Genomic DNA, 24,753 nt, shown 5'->3' with positions numbered 1-24,753 from the left:
TGAGCATTTAAAAGCTACCCCCAGTGACAAACTTCATCCAACAAGGCTACACCTTCTAATCCCTTTCATTTCCCACTAAACATTCAAATATATGAACATATGGGGATTATTCTTATTCAAACAACTACATTGGTATTGATGATAACAATATGGTAGATCTGGTACTAGCTTTTTAAGGAATCTCCTAGCCTGTTTCTATAGTGACAGTACCAATTTGAAAAAGCTTAACTTTTTAGAGCTTCCTAAAATGTGTGCATATATTTTTGAAAGTTTAAATGGAATTACCCTATAATGAGGGAGCAGTGCCTTTCCCAGACACCATAACTGTCTTATAAAAACCATGGTATGAAAAATGGGATACCTTTGTTGGAGGTGTTTTTTACCCCAAGAGACGACCCATGCTTCAGTAGATAGTTCCACACTAATGCACATACTGGTAGCACTAAGTAGACTTGCTGGATTTAAGACAAAGAACACATGAAATTTTGGGTGAACTGTAGGAGGGGAAGAACTTGATCAATGTATTGAATTCTCAGACAATAAAAAATGAAATGAAAAGACATGCTACAGATTGAAATAAGATAATAGCCCATGTCTTATTTGAAGAAGAGTTCTTCCAATTGTATATAAACCACTGTTATTCCTCAAATATAAAAAAATAATCCAATTAAAAATAGTCAAAGAAATCTCACCTAAGCAGACACATTAGTAAAATGAATGTGTCAGAGTAGCTCAAGAAGGTTTTCAACAGAATTAGCTGTTGGAAGCTATCACTATTAGATAGCCATTGTACACCTAGAAGACTGGCTAAATAAACTAAAACCAAAGCCAAAAAAAATAAAATAATAATAAAAAAAAAAAACTTGCTGCCAGCACTGGCAGCAATGTGCCACACACAGCAGAAACCCAGTATTAGTGGTATTGCCAAATGGTACAGCATGTTTGGAATATAGTTTGGCAGTTATGTATAAAGCCAGCCATATGCATACATATTTTATTCTCCTGCTCTTTGGTATTATTTATGAGAAAAGAATGGAAACTGCTCACTCACACATTCCTATTTATTTTTATAGTAGCCTTATTCATTCACACTACCATGCTATAAGCCTAGTGCTCTCTTGAGATGAATGGATGTCCAAAGTGATTCATCAATTTCTACCGTGAAGTATTTAACAATTAAAAAAATTATCTGAAATATGTATTTGTCAGGTTGAATCTCAAATTTGGATAATATATGGAAGTCTACAGGGGAACCTTGGAAGTTCACGTATTTACTCCACTTACATGGCTTTCTTAAGAAGTCAGAGCTGTAGTGACAGAGAAGCATTCTTGCTACATTACAGGTGTTGAGGTGGTGTGAGTCCAAAGCAGAAGGGTGAGCACAAGGACATTTTAATTTGTGGGTGCCCCGTGGAGGCCAGAAGAGAGCACCAGATCCCCTGGAATTGGAGATACAAATAAGCCACCATATAGGTGCTGGGAACCAAACCATGGTCCTCTGCAAGAGCAGCCAGTGCTCTTCACTGATGCGCCATCTCTCCAGGCAATGTATACATTTAACATTTTTGTTTCTTTCATTGGTACATCTCAATAGTAAAATTTTAGACTTTGAAGTTTTTTTTTGTATCTGTCGGATATAGGATATTGAAATATAAAGTTACAACCTATAACAGGAAGATATTAATGCTTAGTGACTTGAGTTGTAAAATGCCTCTGCAAATCTCTTTTAAGTATTTTCATGTTTAAATTATCAGAAAGAAAACATTGAAATTAACAAGAGATTATATAGTAAAAAATATACCCAAGAGATACCCCATGCTTTCTGTCTGTCCTTTCTTTTACCAGTGCTGCATTTGCTGTATCCTTTAAGCAGTTTCCTTTGGTGTGAAGCTTTTGTGCATACCGAGTAAGGTGGGATTGCCCACGACAGTGTTTCCTTGCATAACTTTGAAGTGATGTTTTTAGGAGCACCATGTTCAAAAACTGCTAACTGGACTTGCAGTTAGAAACTTGGATTGGGCCTTTCTCATTTTGAACTGTGAAGGAGGTTAACTCTTCTGAAATTTTAATTTTTAATTTTTTTTTTTAAAAAAACCCTTTTAAAGTACTGGGATCAGATCTATTGACTTACACATTCTAGGCAAGCATTTCTCCATATGCCTGGACCACTTCCCCTACCCCGTTTTAAGTTTATGCCAAGGTCTCACGGAGTTTCTTAGATCAGCCTTGAACTTTCTTTGCATCCCACACAGATTAATCCTCTTTGCTTGGGAGTCACAAAATAACACATAATCTGTGGTGTAGTAGGTATTTTATATGATTTTAATAATCTTTGAAAGATATTAGTGTATTTTAACATTAGGCTGCTTAAAGAGATGAAAACTGAACTTTTCAAAAGACTTTAAGGATATCTTAAATCTTATTTGGGCTTAATTTACTTTTGAATCTAATTTGACACTAATTTTGCTATAGATTTTTTAAGATATCAAATATATCATTTTAAAATTGGAGAAAGAGGTATTGGGTCTCAGTAAAATTTTTTTAGTTTTGCATAGTTTCATTACATTCTATTTAATAAAAAGATGTTTATTTTGAAAGCCAACTGAGTTATAGCTTGTTTGTTTTAATATAAGAGTCAAATATTCGGATTTTATTTTTATATTAGAAGGCTTTAGAAATGTTCATAGATTATCTATTCATCCTTTCTCACTTTATTTACAAGGGAGGCATATCTTTGCAATGTCATGTGTATCTGAACATCAGAAGTACCCAAAGATATTAAAACTTCTTGATTCCATCAATGAATAGTCTACATTAGTTATTTTGAAACACTAAGTGGAAAAAACACTGAAAATAAGTCAATCTTGCATTCACATATATTTTAATAGAATGAAAATATAGTGTATATATTTTCATTTAAAATTATTATATATACCAACTAAATATTCTCCTATGTTGTTCACAACTGTTGAATTATTCTCTACTAAGATGGTTAGCAGGCTTTGGCAACAATTATCCTGACTTGTTGTTGGTATCATGCTACCTCTTCCACCCCTTGACATTTAGTATCATAGGTAATGATGTGAATGTTATTTACTAACTTAATTAAGGCTTATTAAGAACTGGAATATATAATTAAGTTTTCAGGAGAAAAAGCCCCAGTAAATTATTGGTGTTATTGTTCTTCAAAGGAGCAGGATTTCAAATCCCCATCCATTCCTAAAGTAGGTTTGTTACTTACAAAAAATACATTATACTTTTAACTGAAAAGGTTAGCAGTTTTATATCACTGCATAAAAATTAATACCCGCTAGTCTACCAAGGAATCCTCTAAGTGTCTCTGACTGGCTGAAGCTGTACTTTGTACAGCATGTTTTATGTTGTCTTAGTTTTGGCTGACAGAGCTGCTTGCCTATTGGCTTAGGGTATATGTTTAGACCCTCTACACATGAACTGATGTTCTAGACAGGAAGTGGAATGCAGGAGATATAGGAATGGGCTGAAGTATCCTTTATATTTGCCTTTATATCTAGGGGAGTTGAAAATAGGCAAGAATGGAGAGAAATTTTGTATGGCAGTACACAGAATTTTGCAAGTTTATTGTGAGCCCTGCAGCAAACCGATGCATTTTAGTTACTGGTAAGTTTGTTAAATTATGTTTGAAACTGTACATCTTCGAAGATGGCCATCTATTTACTATTAAGTCCATCATGTCAAAAATACCTTACTTTAAAATTTTTTAAAAAAGATGTGGAACTATTATTGCATTTGTTCTTAGGTATAAATTAAAAATACTTCAGTTAGTAAATGCATTTGAGTTTTCCATTGTCATGGGTAATACCAAAGTGGAATCAGTGTTTTATGGACAGCATGATCTTGTGTTTAGATTTTGGAACTATAACAAGTGTATTTTCTGCTTCTGCACTGGAGTGCCACTGTTTTTATAGTGTGAGTTCATGCATTTCATGACTGCAGATGGATAGCTTTGTGACATAAAAGGCTTATAAAAGTTCACAGCATCTTTGTAATTTTATGTGCATATGTGTGTGACTTTCTCAAAGAATCTTTCCTTAATGTATTATAGGGACCGTTGTGAGGCAGACTTGAGTCTTCCCTTTTGACAGTTCTGATGCTTAGGAACCCACTTCCCTAACTCATGTGTGTGAAATTCAATGAATAGGTTTGAAAATTGTGGACTGTCTATGCAGTAGCTTTCTTTATTTTCCAACATTTAAACAGAAGTGTTATATGTAATAGAAGACTTAAGCAGTTATTTGTGAGTGGACTTGACTAGTGTCCCAATTCATTTAAAATCAACTAGATTGCTTAATAGCTTCTTTGCAGAATCCCAAGGGAGTCCTTTCTAGTGTGTTTTTCTTATAAATAAGTACCTTTAGCTCAAGGACAAAGTAAAAAGACTATCACTGGTTGGTAATACTAACTTTCATTTTTGTGTGTGTGTGGTTTAAGGATGTAGAACTAGCTAATGTGATTGAGTTTTTATTTACTGTGATGAAGTACTTTCTTTCTGGGTAGTATGTTTTTCAGAATATCAAGTAGTTTGTTTAATCATCAATTTTATAATAATGGTAATGATCATTTTGTTGTTACTCATAGTTATGAGATTTTTTTATTCTAACCAATAAATAAATAAATATAAATAATTCAAATTACTGGAGAAGTGTGTTGTCAATACTATTGAAACCAGGAGAGCTAAAGTAAGTCAAAACCCAGTTAATTAGATTTCTTTAATAATCTTTACTCTTTATCAAATTTTCTTAAATATTTTTAAGAATGAGTACTGCTGTGTTTCTTTATAAATAGGCGACATAAGGCATATTATAAAACGTTTCAGATAGATGTCAGTTCAGTTCCTGATAAGGTCTAGTATATGGCAATTTCTTATAACTTATAACTGCATTAAACACACATAATGAAAGGTGTATATTTTCATTCATGTTTTATGCTGGTTGAAAATATATCTCTAACTTATGAAGAAATACATTATCAAAGCTTAATTCATTGCAATCACTTTTCTTTTATTTCCTCATTTATTCATTCAGTGTATATACCAAGTGCTTTTCATTGTCTGGTACCTACCATTATCTGATTTTATATGTTTGTGAGTATTGTGTAATTAATTAATTTTAGCAGTTTCTCATTTCTATAATATATGGGTCTTTACTTTGCTCTCATGAATTTTTCTGAGGGCATGCGTGGACGTCAGTGGTGTTTGAAATTTCTCTGGCTGACCTTTATATATAAAGCAGGTGCTTGTTTATAAACAGTAGTTCTAAAATAAGTTAGTTTAACACCAAGCATCTTCTTCACAAACAATTTCCTGTGCATATTAAAAGTTTATAGCCTGTTTTTAAATACAATATTATGATAGGGTATATATTGTAGAATAGTGATATGTTTCTTTTGCCAGGTTCACTTAAAGTAGGAATTTGTTTTTAATATATGTATAGACGCTTTTTATGTTTAACTGAGATATAAATTATATAGTTATTTTTTAGTTTACTGTTATTCTTTTGAAGGATAAAACTAATCGCATCTTCTCCTGCTTGTGGGAAGCAAATTCTCTCCCACTACATATTTGTGTATTAAAAGCCCTATAATATTTTTTAACAAAATAGAAATTAATTTGAATGTTTCTTATTCTTTGGCATAACAAATGGAGCACTTTGTTTATAATAAATATTTAATGGCTACAAAATGAAATTATTTGTACTTTACACACAGTGCTACTCTTTTGGCATTCCTCGTTGAACTACTTAAAAGTTCAGTAGCCATGCAAGAACAGATGCTGGGTGGAAAAGGCTTTTTAGTCATCGGCTACTTACTTGAAAAGGTAAGTGATACATATGTGTTGATGGCTTTTGTATGTAGCTTCTGCCACTGGAACAGTTGACAATCTCTAATCATATTTCCTTAGTTACCCTTTGATCTTTCAGTGGTAATACTGTGTGATAATTAAAGAACATTTTATATTATTCTTTGAATGTAAGCATTGACATCAAATTAAGAAATTGTGAATAAAAGTAGAAACTGGAGACAAATTCTCTCCCAAGCCTAGGGAAACTGAGGCAAGACCATAATAAGTTTGAGATTAGTCTGGGATTTTCCTCATCCTAGTGCTACAAAGAATGACCACAAGTTACAACTTTCAGTGACCAATAGTTATGAGGGGAAAAGGCAAGTTTTGAAGTGTGAGCATGTGCTAAGCTAAGATTTTAGTATATTAGGTAAATTCAATGCATTCTTTTATATATATATATATATTATTGATAAAAGGAGAATAAAGAAAAGAAAAAAAAACAAATTTCCACCTCCTCCCAGCCTCCCATTTCCCTCCCCCTCCTCCCACTCTTCTCCCCCTGCTCCCACCCCTCTCCCCTTCCCCCCACTCCTCTCCCCCTTCCTCTCCAGTCCAAAGAGCAGTCAGGGTTCCCTGCCCTGTGGTAAGTCCTAGGTCCTCCCCCCTCCGTCCATATCTAGGAAGGTGAACATCCATCCAGACTGGCTAGGCTCCCACCAAGCCAGCACAATGCATAGGATCAAAACCGCGTGCCATTGTCCTTGGCGTCTTATCAGCCCTCATTGTTCGCCACGTTCCGAGAGTCCAGTTTTATCCCATGCTTTTTTTGGTAACAGTCCAGCTGACTTATACTGCTTTGTCTACAGTGAATTTACTGGAATATAACAACATTCTTGAGTACAAGTACTCGTATCCAGCTAATCCGTTTATTTGAAAAGATAGTTTTCTGCTATGCTACAAAACAGTAAAACAGGGACCTTAGGAGTAAGATTTTGTTTTCTGATTTTTTAGGCACTACACAACTTTCGTATAGTTTCTTGGTACATTTTAGTAGCTGATAATGCAGTCCTTATTACTCTTTAAGATTGCCTAACTCCTTTGTCTTTGTAGTTTCACATATATCAACTTACCATTTCTCACCAAACAAGCAGTTTGATTTTGTTATAGTGATCTTCTTATTAAACCCTTCACATATTCATTTCATCTTTTTAATTCTTTACGATGCCTTCTTTTTTTGTGTGTAGAAAATTACCTGTTTTTTGATGGATTTATTCCTATCAAACATGTTATTTCATGTCTTAATCATGTGTTTAGTTTTTGACTTGTCACGAATATAGAAATACAATTACTGATTAGTCCAAACTTGTATTGCTATTGCTACTCCTTCATTTATTATAGACCTTTGTAGATGCTTTATTTTGTTTGTAAAAGTAATATCCAAAACTGATGACTTAATTTCTTTTCTGATAACTGTCTCTGTTTTTCTTGTTGCTTTATTGTACTATCTGAGACTTCTGCTGCAGGGTTGACTAGAAGTTGAATGATAGGCAACTCTTATTACTGATCTCATGGACAGTGCATTTAATAATTATAATTACTAATAATAAAATATAATTGTAATTATATAGGCTTTTCAAAACCCAATTGAAGTATTGTTTAGTTTTAAATTTTTGTTTGTCATAATCATTTTGATCTTTTAGATTTTTTTTCTGTTTGATCTTAGGAAATTCTAATTTGTTTCTTACTTTGTTAACCATAGTCATTAATCTCCAAATAGAAAACTTCCATTTACTTGTAAATATGTTGTTGTTCCAGTAAGATAATCACCATACTTGCATTCATATTGCTGAAACCTTTCCTTCTCAGACCTTGTTTTGATGCTTGCTTATTTAGATTTTCTTCACTTTGATAACAGCTACAACATTACATTCCAACAATGCCTTATTTCAATTTTGTGTCAGTTTCTCTATTTCCTGTTCTTGCAGTTTTTTATTCCTACCTTTACTCTTAAGTCTGTGTTCACCTGCTGGTCTTCTTCTTGAAAACCTTTTCTTCTGTAAGTCATTCAATTAAGATCATCCATTTGGTTTCTTTAATTTTAGATACTTATTATTCTCATGTCTCTTCCATTCAAGTCCCACTATGATGTCCACTCTTCTGCACAAATTCCACTAGCCAAAATATTGAGTCTGCTTTTTCTCTCATGTGTTCTATTGTCCTTTTTTATCTTATTTAATGCTGTAATCATTTAGCTAAACCTAATACTTTAATCCATTTTGACTATGGTTTTTCCCACACTAAACCCAAACACTCAATAATTATTTTAGCCATCAGAATGTATCCAATATCAGGGACTAGAGAGATATCTTATTGGTTAAGAACACTTAGTTCTTTTGCAGAAGCCCCAGGTTAAGTTCTTAGTACCTAGATGGTGGTCTGTAATCACCCATAATTCCAGTTCTAGGGGACCCAAAAGCCCTCTTCTGACTTATTGATCACTGGGCATACATGTGGTATACATATATACATGTAGACAAACCAGTTACACAAAAATGCAATAAATACATCTTTAAAATTAAGAGTATTGCTATTTCCTACTCCTTACTCTTTTTACCATGAATGGATATCATTTTAGTCCCAGCATCATCCTTTTTCCACATTAGTTACTTTTCTGGTTTTATATCTGTTGCTGTGATAAAATAGTGAACAAAAGAAAGTTAAGGAAGAAAGGGGCTTATTTTCACTTTAGGGTTCCTGCCTACCATTGAGTCAGTGAGGGCAGGAACTCAGGCAGGAACTTGAAGCAGAAACCATGAAAAAAAGAATACATGCTAGGTTGGCTAGGTGGATGGCTTAGACTCATGCTTGCCTAGCCTTCTTTATAGCCTAGGACTACCTGCCCAGGTAATGGTGCCACTCACAGTGAGCTGGGACCTCCTGTACCAATTAAAAGTCACCATAATTTCCCATGGGCATGTCCACAGGGAAGAATCATATTGGCAGGCATCAATTGAGACTACTTTCCTATGACTCTAGGCTGTTTCAGGGTGATGGCTAAAACTGACCAGGATATTTACATAGTCTGTCTTACACTCACATTACTTATTTAAATGATCTTACTTCTTATTTGACTGAATTGTTAATCTCATACCTCTGACATATTTTACCCTTCTCTTTGATTTCACTGTATCATCCCTCTTTGCCTTTCTCCTAGCAGTAAATGTGTACATGCCCATGCTGGCCTTTTGCTTCACTCTTCTGTTACTTTTCTTCTGCATGTATCTGAATCCTTTGCATCTTTGTAGGGCTTACCTGTAGTGACTACTTATAGTTAGATGCTTTTTTGTGACCTTTCTAATGCCTTTTATACTATTGCTCCCAGTTTTTATAATAGTGCTTTTATAATAGTGTTCCCAGCTAGGAGAATGGACAATACTTCACATCCAAATGGTAACAATAACTTATCAGTCTTCATCATGGCAAGAAGTTGACAGAACATCCAACTTGAGTTATTAACAAAAATTTAGTATCTGGCTATTTAAGAAGTAAATTGCAAGCTTTATTTAGGGAATTGGCTAGGTCTGTACAATGGCAAGAATTATTATTTAGTATAACTCAGAAGAGTGTTGTATTTGAGTGGATTTATGTCTTCAATAAAGTAATAGTATATTGATTTGTACAACTATGTCCCCACTTCATTTGCTTTCTGTCCATTAATAACCTGCTGATGGATCAAACTAGTTAAACTTTTAGCTGGAAACCAACAGGCAAGAAAATTTCTCAAACACAGTGAAAAGAAAAGTTACAGAGCCATCTAAATAGTTAATTCAGTGTTAGGCTTGATTATGTAAGTCTTAAATGGTATCAGACACCAGGTTTGTCTATGTCTCTTTTATGCTGTCTCCAGGATTGCCTTATCCTACAGCTGTTTTTGCTCTATACCCTCACATCTAGGTAGAAAGATAAGTTTTCTATTTTGCATCCATACATGGTTCTTTTCTTGTAGTAGATCTGTCAGCCTCGGTCTTGCCCTCTAATGAAAATGCTAGAGTTTGATGTTGAATCTATAAAATAAATTGTCACCTGTCCCCCAACATTAGATAAATGTGATTTAGTTAGGTTGGTGGACCTCACCTTTGGTTTCTTAGGAATTGAACCTTGGTACAAAGGTTCAATTATTTATGATACATGTTTACCAATTAAAATAATTCCCACAGTTATGTAACATATAACAATGCATGTTTTTATGTATTGAATGTTTTTTGCAATAAAGTAAAAATTTCTGCTAAGCCATTATATCTTGTTGGATAAATACTGTTTTATTCAGCATAAGTTGCTTTTTAAAGAATTCAGTGATATTATTTGCTGTTTAGTTACTTCAGAGTGGATACTGCAGTTGTTTCTTCTAATATATCATATTCTATTTCCAAATATATTTACCTATATATTTAATGTGTTACATAGCCTTCCTTTCCCCTTTTTTTCTATTTCCTCCCTTTCCTTTTTAAAGATTTATTTATTTAGTATATGGATGTTTTACCTGCATATGTATCTTTGTACCAGTTGTGTGCCTGGTGCCTACAGTGGCAAGAAGAGATCCTCTGGAACTGGAGTTACAAACAATTTTGATTACCATGTAATCATTGGGAAATGAACCTGGGTTTCTGGATGCACAATCAGTAAGCCTCCTCCCCAGGCGCCTTCCTTTCTTTTCTTTTGAAACAACTCTCTAGACAGGCTATTCCAGAACCCATCATCATCCTCCCTTAGCCTTCAGGTGATATTACATGTATGCATAGCACTGGCCTCATATAGTTCATAAGTATGTGTTCGTGAGTATATTGGCCGTTCATGTCCAGAAAACACTGTTTCACAGCTGTTTTCCCTGACCTTGTGTAAGAAGGATTGGGATGTGATATGGTGATGGTGGTGACAAGGATTAAAATACATTGAGAAATGCATGAATAATAAATAAATTAAAATAGTCTCATGTTATGTGACGCAAAACCAAAAGTTTATATTTCTATGACATTCACATTGTGATGCTTCTGCCTAAGATATATTCCTATTAATTGTCCAAGTATAAATCTCTTTAGTATGTGTGTTTTCCCAAATGTCTTACACATGCAAAGAGAACACTCTACCACTGAGCTACATATCACTATAACTGCACTTTTTTAAAAGATTATTTTGCTTGTTAAAATGAAAACATTGCAAAACAGAAAAAATGTAAAGTAGTCAATTGAAGTTTAGGTTTCTTTTTATCTTTTCTAATCTCCCAGTTTATTTTTTCTGTTCTTGCTTACATTTTTAAATTTAATATGAATATTTTTAAATAAACATTTAATGAGCAATTAGAGAAGGCACTAGAAGATAAAAGGAAAGAAAGTTGCCCAGATAACTTAGAGGATCAGAGACATAATGAGTACGTTCCATCCACAGGTGAAAGTGAATGGTATTGCAGAGAAGGCTCATTGTACACATGGAAAATATTAGTAGCCAACAAAACTCAGTTTTGAAATTATTTTGTAAAGATCATGTGTGTATCTTTAGTTTTAACTGTTCTCCAGTAGTATTAATGAGCATAAAAAGACAAGCATCTCTGTGTAAAGGCTCAATGTGATACTCTTGAGGATGCCTTTCATGGCAAGTTCAAAACCTAATCTGTAAACTAGAGATTATTATCAGATGAATATGGTCGTAATGCTTGTTGGCGTTGGCAACCTTTCAGCATTTGAGTTTATACTGAATTTTTCTGAAGAGCAATATGCCACATTTTTGTCTGAAAGTATATTACAGTGTAGCATTGGCCAAATAAACTATAACTCAAGTATCATTATATCTATACTCAAGAATTGGTATATAAAACATTTTTATAGTACTTGATTAGTTTAAAAGTCAAGACACCTTTTAAAACATTTTCATTATACGCTTTCAAAATCTGTGCTATACCCTTATAGCATGTCTCTCTTTAGACGGGCTGTATTTTAAATGTTCATCAATCTTATAGGAGAGTGCCAGTTTTATCAAGCCATCTTGAAGAATTGGTATGAGTTTCAGGAGGTCTGTTGTTTAGCTGTGTTTAGTGATAACTCATATATGGTCTTAGCAATTGAGTGTTTGTGATGGGAATGCTGTGTTTAGTGATAACTCATTTATGGTCTTAGCAATTGAGTGTTTGTGATGGGAATACTCTGTCTAAAAATGTTATGTGAAGAAGGTCAGAGTGTCATCAAAAGAGATACTTTAATTGTAGTGAAAGGAGGACAAAAAAAAGTCATATTTAAGCAAAGGTGTCCAGATCAATCTGAGAATCATGACACCAAATAAGAACATTGTGTCCAGAAAAGTCAGGTCTGATTTTTACAATAGCCAGGCCAGGCAGATTTGTGTTGAGGCAGGCAAACTGCATTTGTCCGTGTTGAAAATGTCTAGAGAAATTGAACATCTGGTTCTATTGTGCTTGTTGTGAAGTGATTTTGAAAAAAAAGCACTCTTTTTCTAATTTATTACAATTATTTTAATCTAATTATTCTAGGATCTTCTGCCAGTTTTTGGATTCTTTTTCATAACTTACTTCTTTCTATTGAAAAGATTTACTTATCTGTATTTCTCCAGGACAGAGACTAGATAACAAGCTGTCACTCAAAGGAATAGCATAAAACTTCATCTAATTACATTTTTACTAAATGAGACAATATATACTTTTGTGCTTTTCATTTAAACTTTTGGGACGATTTGAATTATTTCTATAAACAATGTATAATTTGATATCACAGATATTTCTAGATAGACTCTCTGTTTCTGCCTTTAGTCATCAAGAGTTCATATAACCAGAGCTGTCCTGGAACAGTTTTTATCATTTGCAAAATACCTTGATGGCTTATCTCATGGAGCACCACTATTGAAGCAACTTTGTGACCATATTTTATTCAACCCAGCCATCTGGATACACACACCTGCAAAGGTCTGTATTTTAGGTTCATTCATTTAATTTTATTTTAATGTTATAAAGTAAAATTAATAATACAGCTTATAGTTATTGAATCTAATGTATCCAGTTGAAAATATTCAAGGTTTTTTGCTTATTTTCTAGTCAGTGTGATGCAGAGATAAAAATTTGAATATGTAAATTATACTATATATAAAGAAACTATATTTAAACATTAAACTTGGAATACAGCTACATTTTTTGTTATTAGATAGGATTTACGCCTTGTCAGCTGAGAGAAACTTGACCTCTATTGAAAGACCAGGAAAGGAGATTAGAACACTGCTCATTTAGACTGGGAAGTTACTTTCATTTTGAACTCAGATGTTTTATGACATAAATATTTTAAAATAAACATATACAGAAGCCACAGTGTTCTTCTAGAAATTTACATAAAAGCCTTATATAATTGAATTTATTCATAACTTATCCTAACTTAAATCTGTATGAAGGATATAGTGATTTTGGTTGTCTTTTGTAGCTTTTAAATCTTTGACACAACTGAGTGAGTAATGTTTCATTTTTGGTTTTCATAAAGCTTATCTCATTATTTATGGCACTAAATCCACAGCTAATCATTTTCCCCCTTCTAATAAATTAGCTTGATTATCATGTTTACATGGTCAAAATCTAAATATCTCTGTATGGTGGCAATACATGAAGAAAGTAGAGTTCCACAACCTTTGGCTTGTGTTATGGCAGTATGTGTTCTCTGATGCACTGCAGCTGTTCCTATGAAAAAGAGTGTGCTCCTTTCCTTAAGAGCTGCCCAGACAGCCTCCACAGCTCCATCATTTTATTTCTTCTAAGATTAGCACCAATTAAAGTCTCAGTTATAATTGATAGTGGCTATTATCCTTAGATGAGAACCTTCTTTCTTAATTGGGTCATGTGGGTTATCTTTATTGAAATCAGTTTTGTTGGCTGTTTGTTTTGATTATTTTTTAAGATGTAAATGGATATTAAGAAAAGTTATTTAAAATCACATAGTAAATTGTAGTATTTAACTATGCATTTGAGTTAAAGTGAAATTTTTATTTAATAAACACTTTAAACTTACTTTGATTATATATTAGGTTCAACTTTCTCTATATACTTACTTGTCTGCTGAGTTTATTGGAACTGCTACCATTTATACCACCATACGAAGAGTTGGGACAGTATTGCAATTAATGCACACATTAAAATATTACTACTGGGTCATTAATCCTGCTGACAGCAGTGGCATTACACCTAAAGGATTGGGTAAGCACCCCTGCCATCCTATTTCCATTTCAATGTGTTTGTTTGGATCCTGGGTACAAGTACAGTGGACACATGTGCATAATTTTTTAGCTCTTTGATTTCTTACGAGGTAGAATTATTATCTTAGAAGTTGCATATGGGAGAGAAGATAGGAGAGAGAGAGAGAGAGAGAGAGAGAGAGAGAGAGAGAGAGAGAGAGAGAGAGAGAGAGAGAGAGATATCTAGGTTCAGTGAGACAGCTCAGTGCTTACAGACACTTACCTCAAATTCTCATGATATCTTCAGGCTCCCTAAGATGGAAGGAAAGAACTGATTCCTACAAGTTGTTCACTGAGCTCCGTGCTATGTCATGTGTGAATCCCCCATACACAAATTAATTGTGTTAAGAATGTTACAGTGTTAAAATATTTTAGAATAAACTCATTTTTAAATGCACTTCATTTTAATATAGATGCTTTTTATGGGGCATTCTGGAAGATACAGTCATAATATTAAAAGTGGGCAAATGTGGCTGCTTCCATGAGTGTCTTCTAGTACTTTGAATTTTAAGGTAGTTAGACTGCTTTTTAATTTTTTTAATATTATTTTTTAGTGGTTTTATTGAGCTCCACATTCTTCTCTGCTCTCCTCCCTTTCTCTCCCCTCCTCTTCAACCCTCTTCCAAGGTTCCCATGCTCCCAATTTACTCAGGAGATCTTGTATTTTTTCTACTTCCCATGTATTTTAGATCTATGTATGACTCTCTTAGGGTTCTCATTGTTGTCTAGATTCTCTGGAATTCTTCTTGTGAATTGAAAGCTGGCTTTCTTTGCTTTATGTTTAAAAAGCACTTATAAGTGAGTAATATGATAATTGTTTTTCTGGGTCTGGGTAACCTCACTCAATATGATATTTTCTAGCTCCATCCATTTTCCTGCAAATTTCAAGATGTCATTATTTTTTCCTGCGGTGGAGTCCTCCATTGTGTAAATGTACCACATTTTCCTTATCAATTCTTTGGTCTAGAGGCATTTAGGTTGTTTCCAGGTCCTGGCTATGACAAGCAATGCTGTTATGAATATAGTTGGACTGCTTTTAAACTTCATTTCAGATATACTGTTTGACCTGGGTATTGTAGAAACTGCTTTAAGTTTTATATATTTGCCTTTGTGTTTTAAGAATATAGTCATGTTTCTAATTATACAAAAGTACAATTTTAGAATACAAAATAATCCCAAAGAGAAACATTCCTCATCCGCTGCATGGGAAGAACTGTTGAAAGTGCAGCTCTTGTCCCTGTCGGGAGTCCATACATGAAAATGGTTTAGCTTTTCTACAGACGCAAACTTTTTCCAGTTTTAATCATGCTTCCTGTTACATGCTTTAAATTTCATTTCTTAAGAAATGTGGTGACCTGTTCCCATTTATGTGACTGTCTTTGATTTGTTTAGAATTGACACGAAAGGCTAATTAGAAATAGTTTAAGTTTTGAAATGTCCTACCAGTATATAGTTTCACCAGCAGTGTGTGATAAGGACTTCTCAGAATGTTCATAGTAATATTGGCTATTATAGTTACATCAATCTCTTTGAGAAGGGAAAATGGCATTAGTATGCTAATATTTAGGTAGCCATACTTTTTATCTTACGATGGGAGTCAATAATTGTCACTAATGGTCATGTCTGATCACATCTGATATGTTTATCATGTGACTTTTGAGATGCTTATGCCCAGAGTTATCCTCTCTTTGTTAATATCTTTAATAGTGTGTCATATAGTTAGAGATACAGAAACATGTTCAGGTACGTACATAACATTGTAGTTGTTGTTCACATCATCCCTATTTTGTTCAGTAAACACTCAAAGAGCTGCACATCTGCTGCTCTGAAGTTAGAGTCACAGCTGTGTGACATAGGACCTGAATGAGCCTGAAGCCTCATACTGAGAGGATAAATTGTATTCTCCATTGTAAGCAAACTATATTATAATTCAGTTTAGCCTCTGCTGTACAAACATAACTTTATAAAACATAAAAACTTACCAAGAGTTATATAAAAACTGAAGCATACTTACATATTTATTCTATTTATATATCTTTTTATTCTACTAAATTAAACCAGTCTGCACCCCACAGGATAGCCTGAGAGTTGATATTCTGACTCAAAAAATTTGTCATTCTCATTATCTTTTTGTGAATGACTCAAGTATATACATTGTTTTTTGTATCAGTTGACAATGAATTAGAGAACACTTGTTTTCTTACTCTACCCCAAATGCTTCCCTGTTTATTTCCCCAAAGATAAAGGTGCTCTGTTAAGTCATAGTGGGGTACCCAGAAGAATCAGAGTATTAGCATTAATACAGTGCTGCTTCTAATTCAAAGCCCTCATTCAGATATTTATCAATTGCTTCAAAGGTATCACTTCTAGAAAACATAATACCTACCTTCTCGAAATGCCAGTTTCATGACAGTTGTGTTTCCTTAACTTAGTCACTTTTGTGTTCCTTTATGTATGTACACTTAGTCTTTGAGCAGTCTGTACACATTCATGGCCTTGACATGTTTGAAAAGCACAGACAGATTTTGGATTTGTATATATTTATTCATGGTGACTCAGGCTTTTCATTTTTGATAGGAATAGCACAGAAATTCCATTTCTGTCTCAACCTCTCCTATCAAGGAGATACATGATGATTAGCTGACTTACGTATAGTGGTGTTGACTGTGAATGCTTCTCTTGGGTCTGGTCTCCTTGTTCAGACTGTGTACATATCCTCTTCTGCAACAAAGCTTCAGCTTACTTCAAAATAAATCATGATGGAATTTATCTTACCCTGTCAGCTTTCAAGAGTGATACTTTCTAACATAATAGTTTGCATATTGCTATCAGAGAGGATGTGTTTTTCTTCTGTATGTATTTGTTTTTCATGTTTTTTATATCAGTATGGACTCTTGAGTTTTTCTTTTATTCAGTGTATTATATTAGCAGCTGGTATCTTTCTGTGTAAGAGCCCTGTACTCTAGTTTTCTGTTGCCATAAAATCTGTTTTATACGGTGAGTTCTGTTGTTTTATGTCATAACACATATGAGCATGCTATACACGAATGACCATGGCATAGTCCAGTACAACATGGAAGCATGTTGATGAAGGACCTGGCAAAGAGTAGTGCACTGCCCTTGAAGGTATACGTATATATTTTGATGCTTAAATTCCTCCAGATTTGCCCAGTAAGAAGCTTTACAGGAAATGTTGTGCCTTTATGCAGAGATCCATAGTTTTGTAGTATTTCCTTACTGTACAACACAAAATATTCTTGGATCTTATTGTAACTTTCTTGTCCTAACCCTGGTTCTCCAAAGAACCCTTGCTTGCTTAATGAATATTAAGTGTTTGATACTAAGATAATGAGTGTTAGTTGTGCCTGCTGTGTTTATGTGTATCTCTTTTGGTACTCATAGGTCTAGGATATACAACTGTATGTGTGCACGGTGCTGTGGATACTCACCATGCTCTTTTAAAGTCATGTTGCCCAGCCCAACTTTAAGGGTTTTGGTATTTGCAACCTTTTCTCCATAGTAGGAACTGGCTGTCATTAGATATATTAATGTATTTACATATTGTTTCTTTTACCTTGTTAAACCAGTGTTTTAACATTTGTACCATTATCTCAGTCTTAAGAATGGTGTAAAGCCAGTGGTTCTTTTTTTAATTTTTTTTAATTTTTGGTTTTTAAGACAAGGTTTCTCTGTATAGCCTTGGGTGACCTGAAATTTACTCTGTAGGCCAGGCTGGCCTTGAACTCACTCTGCCTGCCTCTGCCTTCCGAGTGCTGGGATTAAAGGCTTACCACCACTACCCAGCAAGCCAGTGGTACTCAACCTGTGGGTCACAACCCTTTCAGAGGGATCACATATATATCCACATTTTGACTCAAAATAGTAAAAAAATTAGTTATGAAGTAGCAATGAAATGATTTTATAGTTTCGGTCACCACAACATGAGAAACTATATTAAAGGGTTGCAATGTTAGGAAGGTGAGAACCACTGATATAAGTTATGATTTGTTCTGCAATTAATTTTAAATTTGGCCAATAAATCTTACTTTTATTTTATATTTTGCTTTTAATTTTACTAAAAATGGATTCATGTCATACACATAGCATGAGCATAAGTGTGTTTCTCTTTAGCATGCTGTTTCCATTATAAGGAGTGCGATATATTTGTATTTATTGCTAACAATTACTGCATGTTTACAGTTTAAATTACTGAAGCGCTGCCTCATTGCTTCACATATGCTCACACACATTTTGTCTTAACATGCCCTATATTACAGCAATACTATGGTTTTAATCATTACAACGAAGTAAAAACTAGCCTGAGACATTGTGTATTCTTTGATGTATTTATAGATCACAACGAGGCAGGCTTTTTGAAAGTAATGGTCATATATCAATAAGGGTTAGGTACTTTCCCATTGATTGATAACAGTGGGCAAAAATATGGCTAACACCTGGAAAATGTGGAACAGATTTGTTTCTCATAACAGACGAATGCACTGGGGGACAATTTGCTTGCAATTGCAGTAATCTGCATAAAATATTTGTGAGTGGATAATCATATGTTATAAAGGATACCCAAAGGAATTATGCTTTTAAAATGTATAAAAGCAGTGACATTAATCCATGTTACTTTAAGAAACACTTGATGTTTAAACAACTTTTGTGAGTCTAGCTATGCTTAAAAGTCTCTTTTAGGGGCTGGAGAGATGGCTGAGCGGTTAAGGTTAAGAGCATTGCCTGCTCTTTCAAAGGTCCTGAGTTCAATTCCCAGCAACCACATGGTGACTCAAAACCATTTGTAATGAGGTCTGGTGCCCTCTTCTGGCCTGCAGGCATACATGTAGATAGAATATTGTACACATAATAAATAAATAAATAAATAAATAAATATTTTTAAAAGTCTATTTTATTATGTCATTTCAGATTCTCATTTTTATTGGCAGTTAGACATTGACAACTGAATCCTTTACATATAGAAATGCTGGAACTGATAAGTGTATTTTAACTCCCCATGCTTGATTTCATTTACTGACTCAGCATTTGTTGGTGATTATTAGAGTGTGCATTGCACATGGGGAAAAAGGATGCAAAAACAGTAATTGTGAGAAAGTGGTACAATTTTCTATGTGATGCATGGGATTAAAGGAAGAGTCTATAAATTGGGAGAAGTTTACAGTCCAGAGAAAAATTAGGAAATTTGTTAATAAACAAATAGAGAAAATCATCTCTATTAATATTTGAACTTGCATTTTTTTATTAGCAGTGATATATTGGAAAGTTAAAACAGCTCTTTCTCCTAAATCTAACATTCAGAAAATAATATGGGATTGCAAAAACTTAAAAATTAATTTTATTCTTATAGTTTTGAAATTGTAAAACATCACCAGTAACAATTATGACTTTGAAAACATTTAATGAATAATTATACAGAATTTAAATATAATTGCATTAATCTTATTTAAAGCATGGCTTTTTTTCTTTCCAGATGGTCCCCGGCCATCACAGAAAGAGATCATATCACTTCGGGCGTTTATGCTGCTTTTTCTGAAACAGCTCATACTGAAGGTAAGATAACTTTGTTTTAAAATGCAATGATTTCGTGAAAAGGAACTATTGTCAAGGTTTAAATATTATTGTCATTAAATTATTAAGAACGCTGTAATAGTGGCATTTTGCACCTAAATTTGGTCAAATATTAAGATGGCTCATGTTAAGTGGTACGGATGTGCTAAAGAGATGTGCCCATTAAGATAAGGAACATATGAAAAAGAATTGAGCAGAAAACTTTATTATGAAAAATGGCATGTGTTCCATTTTAGCTAAGATTGTGGAGGGCTTTCTAGAGTAAGGTGGTTTTAAGACAATGCATAGGCAAAGGTGATCCCATAAACCCTGTGTTTTCGTGGCTTTGTGGAAGCAGTAGATAACAGAGCACAGTAACGTGAAGCCATCACAATCTGCTAGCTTCTTTTGTTGAGATGAGGCCTTGTTTACATAGTCTTCGCTGGCTTTGAACTTACAGAGATCCACCTGCTTCCTGAGATCTGATTCTAAACACTTGTGCTAGCACTCCTGACCTTAAGTTTTAATAGTTTCCGTCCTATAAAAACATTAAACACAGTTACAATATTTTAAGCAGTTACTTCTCAAAAGAAACAAAATAGATTTTAAATTATGAAACATGGGGGAATTTTAATGAACTTATTGCTTTTAAATTTCTGTTAACTTCTCTGTCATTGATTTTGATACCTTTCTTTAAAGTCTTAACTTCAGATTTTAATTAACTGACAAAATATTTTTAATTAGGATCGAGGTGTGAAAGAAGATGAACTTCAGAGTATATTAAATTATTTACTTACAATGCATGAGGTAGAGTATAATTTGCATCTTTCATTTTAATTATTCAAAACTTACAGTACGATTTCAGCTAATTACTGTTATTTACTATTATGCAGGATGAGAATATTCATGATGTATTACAGTTATTAGTGGCTTTAATGTCAGAACACCCAGCCTCAATGATACCAGCTTTTGATCAAAGAAATGGAATAAGGTATGATCATAATAGTAGTAGTGTTAGTTGTGCACCCTAGACTATTCTATGAGTAAAAGAAAGGAGAAAAGGGAAAAGCTGCCAGTTCCCGTATTCTCGGACAGTTAATGAACTTACAGAAATGGTTTCAAGTCTGAAGCTGAGTAATTGTGCAGACCTTGCCTAGTGGGAAAAGCAGATTTATTTATTTTTGCAAGAGCACAATAAAAATACGGTGCATTTCAGAAAAAGAAGATGGAAAAGAATTATGGAGAGAGAGACAGATAGACAGACAAGACAGACCAATCAGATTTAGTGCTCAATATCTTGCTCATATATGTGTATCTCTGTGTGTGTGTGTGTGTGTATTGAATGCTTTACAGTCAGCAACATGAGTGAAAAGGGAGAGACTAATGAGTGAGAGCATCAGAAATCATTTTACCCATAGTATAGAGAGATGATGTCCTGAGACGAAGGTGGTGGTTTAGTACTGAGAATTACAGATTTTTCTTGATTAGAATTCTTACGAACGTAAACCTATAATTTAGCTCCTAGATAGAGATTTCCTTCAAATTTTTTTTGCAGTCTCAACAAAGTGAGCAAAAAATTTAAAAAAAGAATAAATTTTATTTAATTCTTGTTATTTTATTTTACTTTTGGTGCTGGGGCTCAACCCCACAGCATTACATGAGGGAGACAAAGCTTACCACTGAGCTACATCTCCAGACCCAGTTTTGCTGTTTGTTTAGTTGGACATAAGAAGTTCTGGTGACAGTGCACCTCTGAACTGTGCAGCTAGCAATATGACAATAAATCTGTAAGGCCTGAAACAAGTGTTTCTTGTGGATGCAGTGAACCTGAGAGGTATGAGAGGATTGTTAGTATTTATATCACATGTCAGCATTTACCAATGGATTTGTATGTGATTTTTCTCCTGCTGTATTATCCCTGTGTTGTGAGCCTGTCCTTTTCTATTATTAATAATAATCTCTAAATTTTCCTAACAGAAATGACAAGTAGGTACCAGTCTGTGGCTTACTTAACAGTCACAAAAAATATAAAGTCACCATGTTCAGGTGTTAAAGTCCTAAGAGCGGTGGAGATATGGTTTACGTATGGATCCAGGAATTGTGATACTTTTTTGTTCAGTGTGCTGGAAAGGAATACTTATAATGTATTCGTAAAGTACTGTTTCTTTTGTAATATTAGTTAGGTGCTTAAAAGATCATTTGTTTTGTAGGGTGATCTACAAATTGTTGGCTTCTAAAAGTGAAAGCATCTGGGTACAAGCACTGAAAGTTCTGGGGTATTTTTTGAAGCATTTAGGTCACAAGTAAGTTGATGTTTTCATAATGAATTACAGAAATAGCTACTAAAATTTTTCATGAGTTTTGTATTTCATTTTCAGCATATTAAATTTTGTTTAATAAAAAGTATACTATGGAAAAGTTAAAAATAATAGATGCATCTTTATAGAGTAATGTTTTATTAATAGTAAATTATGGAACAAGATCACAATTTATGTAAGAGTTAATTTCTACATTCTACTGTAGGTAAACTACGAATTTTAAGAATATAATGAAATAGACTTGTTAAATAAAGTACACATGTGTATTACTTCGGTAACAACTTCTGTGACCAGGAATGCTGTATACATTGCATCTCCAGGAGATGTACTAGTTTACTTAATTGTTTTTAATCTTTTCTAACAGTGAGCCCCATTGATATTTTGTGATTGTACAACCTACAATAACACACTTCCTCAAATTCTTTTTCTGTAGGCTGCAACTGTTGTCTATCTTCTCCAGAATATCAGCATTCTTTTAAAGACTGTATTCTATGCAAATGAAAGTTACTGGCACTGCCGTAAAAGTTGCTGCCTGATATTTTTCCAAATCTCAATTTTGTTTTCAATTTTGTCTTTTGCCCAAGTTTAAATTTTAAAAAAAAATGTTGCTTTAAAGCACAACTGTAGACTAGAAGCAAAAAGCATACTGCCACAAAATTCGTGAGCACACAGGGAATTGTTTCTTTAAATAATCTTGGGGAATTTATGCAGAGTTCAGCCAATTTAGAATAAATGGAAAATAGTAATTACTGCTGACTAACACTGTATAAGTTCAATATAAAGAAATAAGAGGAAAACAAGTGTTTTAGTTAGTAGGAAGACTAGAATTTTCCTTTTTTATGACCTAAAAATGCAGAGATGACATAAGTAGAGTGACTTGGGAAGACTGAGGAAAACAGGAGCGTGGAGTAAGTCAGGAAGTCAAATGCCTAAGCATTTAATGGTGAGAGACAGAATTCAAGCGACAGCAAACAGTCAGCTGTTGTGACTGTCAATTGTGAAATGCTGTCTAAAAACTGGAGCATTATTTACCGTGTTAAATTAGAAAGGTAAGTATTTTTACAAAATTATAAAGCTTTCAAAATATTGAGTATCTGTGTGAATAAAATCAAGATGAATTTATACAGTGGAACTCTTACACATGAAATGTAGGGTATTGGAGAGATGGCTTAGTGGTTAAGAGCTTTTACTGCATTTCCAGAAGACTTGAGTTCGATTCCCAACATGCCTTTCAGGTGCATTACAACCACCTACAACTTCATCTTGAAGGAGAATCTGATGCCACTGGCCTCCTTAAACCCCTGCACCCCGGTGCATATCCCCCTGAGATACATAAACATACATATAATTAAAAAGTAAATATGTAAATATTAAGCAAAAAGTGAAATGTACCTTAAAATGTGACATATATAACAATAGATATCATTTGTAAATGTAAAACACATTAAAATCAACGTTTTAAGGAAAAAGTTGTAGTCAATTATAGAAGTAAAACTTGGTCTGTTTGTATATATAATAATCAAATGACAGAGATCAAAAAATGAACAGGGAAGACCACATAAATACAAAACAAAAAAGGTAAGATCATGATCTATATATTTGATTTACTTATTATTATGCAAGCCAAGAAAGATGAAGTATATTTTATATTGCTGAGGTTAAAGCGTTAATAAAATAGAATTTAGAAACACTTGTAATTTATAACCTTGAGATAGACTAACTACACCATTCTCTGTCTGCAACAGTCAAAATGAAAAGTATCTCTGTAAGATGAACATGATATACTTTCACAAACCTGTGAAAATTTCTAGTGTTGTAGTAGACATCAGTGAAAAATTCTAAAATGTTGAAACAACTGACAATTTCTTCCAGACATGAAATAAGCTGAAGTGAGAGAAAAAGACACAAATCAGTTCTTTTATCTAAATATTTAAAAATTGGGGTTGGAACAAGACTCAGCAGTTAAGTACACCAGATGTTCTCCTGAGGACCCAGGTTCTATTCTGGCATCCACACAGTGACTCACAACCATGTGTAACTGCAGTTCCTGAGGTTTCAGTGATCTCTTCTGGCCTCCATGAACACTGTTGCACATGATGCTCAAAAATACTTGAAGCAAAACACCAACACATGTAAAACAAATGCTTAAAGGAGTATGCATAGCCATCAATTCACAAAAAGGATTTATAGGACAAGAATGATCATACAAAACAATTTAGAACAAAACAAAACAAACTCACAAATGAATTGAATACAAAAAAGGAAAGTAGTAACTAATGATTCAGAAAATAGCAGATTATGAAGGCTTCTTTTAAATAAAAATGATAAATTATAATTCACCACATTAGGAAATATGAATATATAAGCCATACTTTAGGAGCGATATGAAAAGAATTTCTTTCCAATGACTAACACTCCATGAAAGGATCATTTTACCACTCATACTTAGCTTCCTTTAGAACACTCTTAAACAGAATGATTTATCTAGAGTGTCATATGTCGGACAAACTACAGGATATAAGGAAGCCTTGGATTAAATAAACTACTTTTCAGACAAAAACAGAATTGAATCAGATTAAATTAATCAGCATCAGAAACAGAGACTGGGGAGCTTGCAAGATACTTGAAGAGTGAACCTTATAAATATTCTCTGGTCAAAAAGGATATCACAGAATTCAAATATAATTTAACCAAGTGAAAATAAACCTAGAACGTAAGACAATTTTTGAATTCTTTAGGATTTCTTTAAGGGAATGTCTCCAACAATGTTCTAAA

General features: G+C 33.6%; 1 protein-coding gene across 3 annotated transcripts in view; it reads left to right on the top strand.

Annotated features, from left to right (window-relative positions):
- Window positions 1-24,753, top strand: part of Nbea (neurobeachin) — a 492,297-nt gene that overhangs the window by 95,759 nt on the left and 371,785 nt on the right. For all 3 annotated transcript variants that reach the window (XM_075950839.1, XM_075950838.1, XM_075950840.1), the window contains exons 11-17: window positions 5,746-5,854; window positions 12,636-12,788; window positions 13,889-14,057; window positions 19,584-19,663; window positions 20,405-20,467; window positions 20,554-20,651; window positions 21,871-21,963. In XM_075950839.1, coding sequence (XP_075806954.1) covers window positions 5,746-5,854; window positions 12,636-12,788; window positions 13,889-14,057; window positions 19,584-19,663; window positions 20,405-20,467; window positions 20,554-20,651; window positions 21,871-21,963 — 765 coding nt within the window. The remainder of the gene's footprint in view (window positions 1-5,745; window positions 5,855-12,635; window positions 12,789-13,888; window positions 14,058-19,583; window positions 19,664-20,404; window positions 20,468-20,553; window positions 20,652-21,870; window positions 21,964-24,753) is intronic.

Source organism: Microtus pennsylvanicus, chromosome 16 (genome assembly GCF_037038515.1).
Source record: "Microtus pennsylvanicus isolate mMicPen1 chromosome 16, mMicPen1.hap1, whole genome shotgun sequence".
In the NCBI taxonomy this organism is placed as follows: domain Eukaryota; kingdom Metazoa; phylum Chordata; class Mammalia; order Rodentia; family Cricetidae; genus Microtus; species Microtus pennsylvanicus.
The sequence above is the reverse complement of the archived record's forward strand: the minus strand, read 5'-3'. Positions and strand labels throughout refer to the sequence as shown.